We start from the raw sequence: 12,500 nt of genomic DNA on the forward strand, positions 1-12,500 counted from the left end.
AGTGTGAGGGTTTAAACAGAGTGTGTTCAGTGTGTGTGTGAGAGATCAGTGTGTGTGTGCACGTGTATGGGAGATCAGTGTGTTTGGTGATCAGTTTGTGTGTATGTGTGTGTGTGTGTGCGTGTGCGTGTGTTAGAGAGCAGTGTTATCTTTGGGAAGATCTGTTTGTGCCGGCCAGTGTGTCTGTGTGTGTGTGTGTTACCTTTGGGATGATCTGTTTGTGGCGGCCGGTGTACGTGTGTGTGTTACCTATAAAACGACCTGTTTGTGGCGGCCGGTGTGTGTGAGTGTGTGTGTGTGTGTTACCTTTGGAATGATCTGTTTGTGGCGGCCGGTGTGTGTATGTGTGTATGTGTTACCTTTGGAATGATCTGTTTGTGGGGGCTGGTGTGTGTGTGTGTGTGTGTGTGTATGAGTGTGTGTGTGAGTGTGTATGAGTGTGTGTGTGTGTGTGTTACCTTTGGAATGATCTGTTTGTGGCGGCTGGTGTGAGTCTTCCTGGTATCAGAGCAGCAGAAGCAGGTTATAAACAGCACATGAACACAAACACAGTGTTTATTCACAACAGCCTGAAGATGAAGGTTATAAAGTTTAATAAAGTGTTATAATGGATGAAGAGCTAGAATAGAGCACAGTGAAGTGTTATGAAGGAAACATAAAGAAAGACTGTGATTTGATTATGAAAAAGAGATGAAATGGTTATGAAGCATTATAAAGAGGAATTGTTTGATTAGCGGATCAGCAGAGGCCCAGACTCACGGAGAAAAGTGTCGTAATTTCCTCAGAGAAACGGTGGAGAGACGGAACTTTTGAGGAACTTCGCCACCTAATCGCGTTACAGTGCGGAGGATTTTTTCATGCAATTCCCTGATACAGCAGAGGAGAGTGGTTACGGCTGTGTCCCAAACGCTAGCGGCTAATACAAACTCCTTCAGTAGGGTTCATGCTAACAGGAACATGATGATGCTAACATCTAGAGCACTTTAAACTGCACACAGGTTCACAGCAGAGTGATTAGAACAGAAAACATTACAGCAGGGTGTTACTGATGTCCATTCTGTAGCTGTAGGCCAACTGACCGTTAGCAAACAGAGGACAGTACGGATGATAAACAATAAACAGTAAGGGAAGACAAAAACACGTCATGTACAGGTTTAAGCATGCACTCCTGCCGCAGCGTTTGGGATAGAGTCGAGAAGAACACTGTCATGAGATTAACACAAAATAAAAAGGTCCAACACCAGGAAAGTCCACCACCATGTTTACATTCCAACAGGCCTCATACATGCCAAAAGTATTGACACCCCTGTGACAGTATGTTAAAGAAACACAAACAACTGATCATTCTTCATAAACAGATGGACAGAAAAATGGACAGAAAGAAAGACGTAGGCAGTTTAATTTGGACTCGGAAATAAAAATAAAAACAAAAGGTTTCATCTGGAACATGAGTCAGGAAATGAAGTCATGAGCAGACAGTGAGCAGGAAACTGAAACATCACGGCTGTTTGTTCTGATCTGGGAATTTCAGCTGGAAACCTGGCTCCTGCTCACAGAAAACAATAACTGGATGCCAATCATTTCGAAGCTTTTTTACTTTATTTATCGTATATTTGAACCAAAGTCATGACTTATTGCATGAGTTACTCTATTTTTACACATAAAAATACTTTCTCATTTTCTTGAAGGGTGCAAATCATTCTGGAATGTTTCCTAAGAAGAGAGGAACCCGTGTGTGATGTCAGTACCAGCTTACTTTTTACTGTCGAATGTGGCGAAGACGTCCTCCAATACCTCAAGCGGGTTCTCCTCAGAGCGGTCGAAGGAGAACTGGATGAGAGAATGCTGGCTGCACACAGAACCCAGAGAAATGAACAGATTTATTCATCCTGAAACTTCACGTTCATCTCCAACAGAAATAACAACAAGCTAAGATAAACAGCTGCTAGGATCTGTTTAGATCACGTCATATGGTTCACATAAACATGAGCTGTTCATGCCACAAGCTAATTAGATGTGTTGTGTATTTTAATAATGACGAGTTTAATGATCATTTAGAATCAACACTTCACTGTTTCAGTTTCAGTCTTTAAGATCGCTGCAAATATTTAAATAATATCTTTAAAATACAGCATGCTGAGAGAGTGAGACAAAGATAAAGACAGCTGATGAAAGTCTCACCTCACCAGGTGCTTCACGGAGCTCCGTCTCTTCTGTTCGCTCAGAGAGTCGCGAGAGTATCGTCTTACTGTCGCTACACACCACATCACACCACAGCGTCAGCGTTACATCACCACAGAATCATATCACGTTACATCAGTGACATTACTGTTACACCACTGTTACATCACATTAACATCACCACTGTTACGTCACTACACCATCACTATTACATCAGCATTACATCACTGTTACATCACTACGTCATCACTGTTACATTCCTGTTACATCACTACGTCATCACTGTTACATCACTACGTCATCACTGTTACATCACTACGTCATCACTGTTACATCACTACGTCATCTCTGTTACATCACTGTTACATTCCAGTTACATCACTACGTCATCACTGTTACATCACTACGTCATCTCTGTTACATCACTACGTCATCTCTGTTACATCACTGTTACATTCCAGTTACATCACTACGTCATCACTGTTACATCACTACGTCATCTGTTACATCACTACGTCATCTGTTACATCACTACGTCATCTCTGTTACATCACTGTTACATTCCTGTTACATCACTACGTCATCACTGTTACATCACTACGTCATCACTGTTACATCACTACGTCATCTGTTACATCACTACGTCATCTCTGTTACATCACTGTTACATTCCTGTTACATCACTACGTCATCACTGTTACATCACTACGTCATCTCTGTTACATCACTACGTCATCTCTGTTACATCACTACGTCATCTCTGTTACATCACTGTTACATTCCTGTTACATCACTACGTCATCACTGTTACATCACTACGTCATCTCTGTTACATCACTACGTCATCTCTGTTACATCACTACGTCATCTCTGTTACATCACTGTTACATTCCAGTTACATCACTACGTCATCACTGTTACATCACTACGTCATCTGTTACATCACTACGTCATCTGTTACATCACTACGTCATCTCTGTTACATCACTGTTACATTCCTGTTACATCACTACGTCATCACTGTTACATCACTACGTCATCTCTGTTACATCACTACGTCATCTCTGTTACATCACTGTTACATTCCAGTTACATCACTACGTCATCTCTGTTACATCACTGTTACATTCCAGTTACATCACTACGTCATCACTGTTATATCACTACGTCATCTCTGTTACATCACTGTTACATCCAGTTACATCACTACGTCATCACTGTTACATCACTACGTCATCTCTGTTACATCACTACGTCATCTCTGTTACATCACTGTTACATTCCAGTTACATCACTACGTCATCACTGTTACATCACTACGTCATCTGTTACATCACTACGTCATCTCTGTTACATCACTGTTACATTCCTGTTACATCACTACGTCATCACTGTTACATCACTACGTCATCTCTGTTACATCACTGTTACATTCCAGTTACATCACTACGTCATCTCTGTTACATCACTGTTACATTCCAGTTACATCACTACGTCATCTCTGTTACATCACTACGTCATCTCTGTTACATCACTGTTACATTCCAGTTACATCACTACGTCATCACTGTTACATCACTACGTCATCTGTTACATCACTACGTCATCTCTGTTACATCACTGTTACATTCCTGTTACATCACTACGTCATCACTGTTACATCACTACGTCATCTCTGTTACATCACTGTTACATTCCAGTTACATCACTACGTCATCTCTGTTACATCACTGTTACATTCCTGTTACATCACTACGTCATCACTGTTACATCACTACGTCATCTCTGTTACATCACTGTTACATTCCAGTTACATCACTACGTCATCTCTGTTACATCACTACGTCATCTCTGTTACATCACTACGTCATCTCTGTTACATCACTACGTCATCTCTGTTACATCACTGTTACATTCCTGTTACATCACTACGTCATCACTGTTACATCACTGTTACATTCCTGTTACATCACTACGTCATCTCTGTTACATCACTGTTACATTCCAGTTACATCACTACGTCATCACTGTTACATCACTACGTCATCACTATTACATCACTACGTCATCTCTGTTACATCACTGTTACATTCCTGTTACATCACTACGTCATCACTGTCACATCACTACGTCATCACTATTACATCACTACGTCATCTCTGTTACATCACTGTTACATTCCTGTTACATCACTACGTCATCACTGTTACATTCCTGTTACATCACTACGTCATCACTGTTACATCACTACGTCATCACTGTCACATTCCTGTTACATCACTATGTCATCACTGTCACATTCCTGTTACATCACTATGTCATCACTGTTACATTCCTGTTACATCACTACGTCATCACTGTTACATCACTGTTACATTCCTGTTACATCACTGTCACATTCCTGTTACATCACTGTCACATTCCTGTTACATCACTATGTCATCACTGTTACATTCCTGTTACATCACTACGTCATCACTGTTACATTCCTGTTACATCACTATGTCATCACTGTTACATTGTTGTTACATCACTATGTCATCACTGTTACATTCCTGTTACATCACTATTACATTCCTGTTACATCACTATGTCATCACTGTTACATTCCTGTTACATCACTACGTCATCACTGTTACATTCCAGTTACATCACTACGTCATCACTGTTACATCACTACGTCATCTCTGTTACATCACTACGTCATCTCTGTTACATCACTGTTACATTCCAGTTACATCACTACGTCATCACTGTTACATCACTACGTCATCTGTTACATCACTACGTCATCTGTTACATCACTACGTCATCTCTGTTACATCACTGTTACATTCCTGTTACATCACTACGTCATCACTGTTACATCACTACGTCATCACTGTTACATCACTACGTCATCTGTTACATCACTACGTCATCTCTGTTACATCACTGTTACATTCCTGTTACATCACTACGTCATCACTGTTACATCACTACGTCATCTCTGTTACATCACTACGTCATCTCTGTTACATCACTACGTCATCTCTGTTACATCACTGTTACATTCCTGTTACATCACTACGTCATCACTGTTACATCACTACGTCATCTCTGTTACATCACTACGTCATCTCTGTTACATCACTACGTCATCTCTGTTACATCACTGTTACATTCCAGTTACATCACTACGTCATCACTGTTACATCACTACGTCATCTGTTACATCACTACGTCATCTGTTACATCACTACGTCATCTCTGTTACATCACTGTTACATTCCTGTTACATCACTACGTCATCACTGTTACATCACTACGTCATCTCTGTTACATCACTACGTCATCTCTGTTACATCACTGTTACATTCCAGTTACATCACTACGTCATCTCTGTTACATCACTGTTACATTCCAGTTACATCACTACGTCATCACTGTTATATCACTACGTCATCTCTGTTACATCACTGTTACATCCAGTTACATCACTACGTCATCACTGTTACATCACTACGTCATCTCTGTTACATCACTACGTCATCTCTGTTACATCACTGTTACATTCCAGTTACATCACTACGTCATCACTGTTACATCACTACGTCATCTGTTACATCACTACGTCATCTCTGTTACATCACTGTTACATTCCTGTTACATCACTACGTCATCACTGTTACATCACTACGTCATCTCTGTTACATCACTGTTACATTCCAGTTACATCACTACGTCATCTCTGTTACATCACTACGTCATCTCTGTTACATCACTGTTACATTCCAGTTACATCACTACGTCATCACTGTTACATCACTACGTCATCTGTTACATCACTACGTCATCTCTGTTACATCACTGTTACATTCCAGTTACATCACTACGTCATCACTGTTACATCACTACGTCATCTGTTACATCACTACGTCATCTGTTACATCACTACGTCATCTCTGTTACATCACTGTTACATTCCTGTTACATCACTACGTCATCACTGTTACATCACTACGTCATCTCTGTTACATCACTACGTCATCTCTGTTACATCACTGTTACATTCCAGTTACATCACTACGTCATCTCTGTTACATCACTGTTACATTCCAGTTACATCACTACGTCATCACTGTTATATCACTACGTCATCTCTGTTACATCACTGTTACATCCAGTTACATCACTACGTCATCACTGTTACATCACTACGTCATCTCTGTTACATCACTACGTCATCTCTGTTACATCACTGTTACATTCCAGTTACATCACTACGTCATCACTGTTACATCACTACGTCATCTGTTACATCACTACGTCATCTCTGTTACATCACTGTTACATTCCTGTTACATCACTACGTCATCACTGTTACATCACTACGTCATCTCTGTTACATCACTGTTACATTCCAGTTACATCACTACGTCATCTCTGTTACATCACTACGTCATCTCTGTTACATCACTGTTACATTCCAGTTACATCACTACGTCATCACTGTTACATCACTACGTCATCTGTTACATCACTACGTCATCTCTGTTACATCACTGTTACATTCCAGTTACATCACTACGTCATCACTGTTACATCACTACGTCATCACTATTACATCACTACGTCATCTCTGTTACATCACTGTTACATTCCTGTTACATCACTACGTCATCTCTGTTACATCACTACGTCATCTCTGTTACATCACTACGTCATCTCTGTTACATCACTACGTCATCTCTGTTACATCACTGTTACATTCCTGTTACATCACTACGTCATCACTGTTACATCACTGTTACATTCCTGTTACATCACTACGTCATCTCTGTTACATCACTGTTACATTCCAGTTACATCACTACGTCATCACTGTTACATCACTACGTCATCACTATTACATCACTACGTCATCTCTGTTACATCACTGTTACATTCCTGTTACATCACTACGTCATCACTGTCACATCACTACGTCATCACTATTACATCACTACGTCATCTCTGTTACATCACTGTTACATTCCTGTTACATCACTACGTCATCACTGTTACATTCCTGTTACATCACTACGTCATCACTGTTACATCACTACGTCATCACTGTCACATTCCTGTTACATCACTATGTCATCACTGTCACATTCCTGTTACATCACTATGTCATCACTGTTACATTCCTGTTACATCACTACGTCATCACTGTTACATCACTGTTACATTCCTGTTACATCACTGTCACATTCCTGTTACATCACTGTCACATTCCTGTTACATCACTATGTCATCACTGTTACATTCCTGTTACATCACTACGTCATCACTGTTACATTCCTGTTACATCACTATGTCATCACTGTTACATTGTTGTTACATCACTATGTCATCACTGTTACATTCCTGTTACATCACTATTACATTCCTGTTACATCACTATGTCATCACTGTTACATTCCTGTTACATCACTACGTCATCACTGTTACATTCCTGTTACATCACTACGTCATCACTGTTACATCACTGTTACATTCCTGTTACATCACTGTCACATTCCTGTTACATCACTACGTCATCACTGTTACATCACTGTTACATTCCTGTTACATCACTACGTCATCACTGTTACATCACTGTTACATCACTACGTCATCACTGTTACATCACTGTTACATTCCTGTTACATCACTGTTACATTCCTGTTACATCACTACGTCATCACTGTTACATCACTACGTCATGACTGTTACATTCCTGTTACATCACTACGTCATCACTGTTACATCACTACGTCATCACTGTTACATCACTACGTCATGACTGTTACATTCCTGTTACATCACTACGTCATCACTGTTACATCACTACGTCATCCCTGTTACATCACTACGTCATCACTGTTACATTCCTGTTACATCACTACGTCATCACTGTTACATTCCTGTTACATCACTACGTCATCACTGTTACATTCCTGTTACATCACTACGTCATCACTGTTACATTCCTGTTACATCACTACGTCATCACTGTTACATCACTACGTCATCACTGTTACATTCATGTTACATCACTACGTCATCACTGTTACATCACTACGTCATCACTGTTACATTCCTGTTACATCACTATGTCATCACTGTTACATTCCTGTTACATCACTACGTCATCACTGTTACATTCCTGTTACATCACTACGTCATCACTGTTACATTCCTGTTACATCACTATGTCATCACTGTTACATTCCTGTTACATCACTACGTCATCACTGTTACATTCCTGTTACATCACTACGTCATCACTGTTACATTCCTGTTACATCACTACGTCATCACCGTTACATTCCTGTTACATCACTACATCATCACTGTTACATTCCTGTTACATCACTACGTCATCACTGTTACATCACTACGTCATCACTGTTACATTCCTTTTACATCACTACGTCATCACTGTTACATCACTACGTCACCACTGTTACATCACTTTTACATCACTGTTACATCACTACGTCATCACTGTTACATTCCTGTTACATCACTACGTCACCACTGTTACATCACTGTTACATCACTGTTACATCACTACGTCATCACTGTTACATTCCTGTTACATCACTGTTACATCACTACGTCATCACTGTTACATTCCTGTTACATCACTGTTACATCACTACGGCATCACTGTTACATTCCTGTTACGTCACTGTTACATCACTATGTCATCACTGTCACATCACTACGTCACCACTGTTACATTCCTGTTACATCACTACGTCATCACTGTTACATCACTACGTCATCACTGTTACATCACTACGTCATCACTGTTACATTCCTGTTACATCACTACGTCACCACTGTTACATTCCTGTTACATCACTACGTCATCACTGTTACATCACTACGTCATCACTGTTACATCACTACGTCATCACTGTTACATCACTACGTCATCACTGTTACATTCCTGTTACATCACTACGTCATCACTGTTACATTCCTGTTACATCACTACGTCACCACTGTTACATTCCTGTTACATCACTACGTCATCACTGTTACATCACTACGTCATCACTGTTACATCACTACGTCATCACTGTTACATCACTACGTCATCACTGTTACATTCCTGTTACATCACTACGTCATCACTGTTACATCACTGTTACATCACTACGTCACCACTGTTACATTCCTGTTACATCACTACGTCATCACTGTTACATCACTACGTCATCACTGTTACATTCCTGTTACATCACTACGTCATCACTGTTACATCACTACGTCATCACTGTCACATCACTGTTACATCACTACGTCACCACTGTTACATTCGTTACATCACTACGTCATCACTGTTACATCACTACGTCACCACTGTTACATTCGTTATATCACTACGTCATCACTGTTACATCACTACATCATCTCTGTTACATCACTACGTCATCACTGTTACATTCCTGTTACATCACTACGTCATCACTGTTACATTCCTGTTACATCACTACGTCATCACTGTTACATTCCTGTTACATCACTACGTCATCACTGTTACATCACTACGTCATCTCTGTTACATCACTACGTCATCATTGTTACATTCCTGTTACATTCCTGTTACATCACTACGTCATCACTGTTACATCACTACGTCATCACTGTTACATTCCTGTTACATCACTATGTCATCACTGTTACATCACTACATCACTTACATCACCACAAACTTCCATGTCATTGGTGTCAGCGGATTATTAAATTTAAACATCATCATGGTAAACCTCAGCTTAACTCATTACCTGGATGTTCAGCGGCCCAGCGTCGCCCCGCCTGTCTCAAGGCATACATTGCACGTATGGTGGCGCGGAGGATCCCCCACCTGAACACTGCAACTGGGTCAGTTCCGGTTAAGCGCCTCAGAAATCCTCGTTCACTACTGCGCAGGAGAGTCACGATATCAGGCCTCACGTGATCCGTGTTTTTCTCTCTGAAATCCTGCAGGAAAATTAAGCAGCTTCATCAGCCTCCACAGTTTTATCTCCATCTTATAATTCTTTCTGAAGAGCATGTTGAAACCTTCTTTATTAAACAGTGTATTATAACTAGCATGAGGCTGCAAAGCTACACAAAACTAGCATGTTAGCAATCAGAGAGTAAAATAACTCCAGGTCACCACCATGACTCTTTATTTATAAGAGTCTTTATACCTTTATTTGGTATTTGACTTTTCCAGCATAGTGACGGATGACAAACGCTGGCTCTAGAACTGGTGTAGGAACAAAGAACGGGTTCTCCTGATGCTGCCGCTTAAACTTCTCCAACAGCGTGCTGTCAGAGGCCTGAGGTAAACTGCAGGAGGGTCACACACACACACACACGCACACACACACAGTGTAGTGTAGCATAGTGCAAGGTTATATGTTGTGTTGAGTTGTGTAGTGTAGTGTAGTGTAGTATAGTGTAGTGTAGTGTACTATAGTGTAGTATAGTGTAGTGTAGTGTACTATAGTGTAGTGTAGTGTACTATAGTATAGTGTAGTGTACTATAGTGTAGTATAGTGTAGTGTAGTGTACTATAGTGTAGTATAGTGTAGTGTAGTGTACTATAGTGTAGTATAGTGTAGTGTAGTGTACTATAGTGTAGTATAGTGTAGTGTAGTGTACTATAGTGTAGTATAGTGTAGTGTAGTGTACTATAGTGTAGTGTAATGTAGTGTACTATAGTGTAGTGTAGTGTAGTGTACTATAGTGTAGTGTAGTGTACTATAGTGTAGTGTAGTGTACTATAGTGTAGTGTACTATAGTGTAGTGTAGTGTACTATAGTGTAGTGTAGTGTACTATAGTATAGTGTAGTGTAGTGTACTATAGTGTAGTGTAGTGTAGTGTACTATAGTGTAGTGTAATGAAGTGTACTATAGTGTAGTGTAGTGTACTATAGTGTAGTGTACTATAGTGTAGTGTAGTGTATTATAGTGTAGTGTACTATAGTGTAGAGTAGTGTACTATAGTGTAGTGTAGTGTACTATAGTGTACTGTAGTGTAGTGTAGTGTAGTGTACTATAGTGTACTGTAGTGTAGTGTAGTGTAGTGTAGTGTACTGTAGTGTACTGTAGTGTACTGTAGTGTAGTGTAGTATAGTGTACTGTACTGTACTGTAGTGTAGTGTACTGTAGTGTACTGTAGTGAACTGTAGTGTAGTGTACTGTAGTGTACTGTACTGTAGTGTACTGTACTGTAGTGTAGTGTACTGTACTGTACTGTACTGTAGTGTACTGTACTGTACTGTAGTGTACTGTAGTGTACTGTACTGTAGTGTACTGTAGTGTACTGTACTGTAGTGTACTGTAGTGTAGTGTAGTATAGTGTACTGTACTGTACTGTAGTGTAGTGTACTGTAGTGAACTGTAGTGAACTGTAGTGTAGTGTACTGTAGTGTACTGTACTGTAGTGTACTGTACTGTAGTGTAGTGTACTGTACTGTACTGTACTGTACTGTAGTGTACTGTACTGTACTGTAGTGTACTGTAGTGTACTGTACTGTAGTGTACTGTAGTGTAGTGTACTGTACTGTACTGTACTGTACTGTAGTGTACTGTACTGTACTGTAGTGTACTGTAGTGTACTGTACTGTAGTGTACTGTAGTGTAGTGTACTGTACTGTAGTGTACTGTAGTGTACTGTACTGTAGTGTACTGTAGTGTAGTGTACTGTACTGTAGTGTACTGTAGTGTACCGTACTGTACTGTACTGTACTGTACTGTACTGTAGTGTAGTATAGTGTACTGTACTGTAGTGTAGTGTGGTGTAGTGTACTGTACTGTAGTGTAGTGTAGTGTACTGTAGTGTACCGTACTGTACTGTACTGTACTGTAGTGTAGTGTAGTGTAGTGTAGTGTAGTGTAGTTGTGAGGGGTTTGGAGCTGACCTGCTCTCCTCATCCAGCAGATAGAGGAGACCTGTGGGCTTCTTACTGATCAGATTAATACAACCAACATTATCTGTGTAACCCACTGAGGTCCAGCTGATTCCCTCCAACACATACTCGTCCTGAAACACACACACACACACATACACACACACACATACACACACTCCTGATGAACACACAGATTTGTGTGCATTTATACACTATAAAATGAGGTGTGACATCAGTGTTGTTGTATACAGTTGTGTGTAGTTAATACACACCTGAGTGTAGTTGTGTATAGTTGTGTATAGTTGTGTATATATGGTTGTGTGTGTATGTGTGTACACGGTTGTGTGCAGCTTTTTGTTGTGATGTGTAGTAATACATAGTTTTAAGAAGTAGTTC

General features: G+C 40.1%; 1 protein-coding gene across 5 annotated transcripts in view; it reads right to left on the reverse strand.

Annotated features, from left to right (window-relative positions):
• Nucleotides 1-12,500, reverse strand: part of LOC131355758 (unconventional myosin-IXb-like) — a 66,916-nt gene that overhangs the window by 33,339 nt on the left and 21,077 nt on the right. For 4 of the 5 annotated variants that reach the window (XM_058394228.1, XM_058394229.1, XM_058394232.1 and 1 more), the window contains 7 exons: nt 12,114-12,235; nt 10,395-10,536; nt 9,987-10,182; nt 2,182-2,254; nt 1,757-1,849; nt 760-867; nt 459-498 (listed from right to left, as the gene is read on the reverse strand). In XM_058394228.1, the coding sequence (XP_058250211.1) occupies nt 459-498; nt 760-867; nt 1,757-1,849; nt 2,182-2,254; nt 9,987-10,182; nt 10,395-10,536; nt 12,114-12,235 (774 nt within the window). The remainder of the gene's footprint in view (nt 1-458; nt 499-759; nt 868-1,756; nt 1,850-2,181; nt 2,255-9,986; nt 10,183-10,394; nt 10,537-12,113; nt 12,236-12,500) is intronic. The other variant, XM_058394230.1, reaches the window with a different exon arrangement.

Source organism: Hemibagrus wyckioides, linkage group LG07 (genome assembly GCF_019097595.1).
Source record: "Hemibagrus wyckioides isolate EC202008001 linkage group LG07, SWU_Hwy_1.0, whole genome shotgun sequence".
In the NCBI taxonomy this organism is placed as follows: Eukaryota; Metazoa; Chordata; class Actinopteri; order Siluriformes; family Bagridae; genus Hemibagrus; species Hemibagrus wyckioides.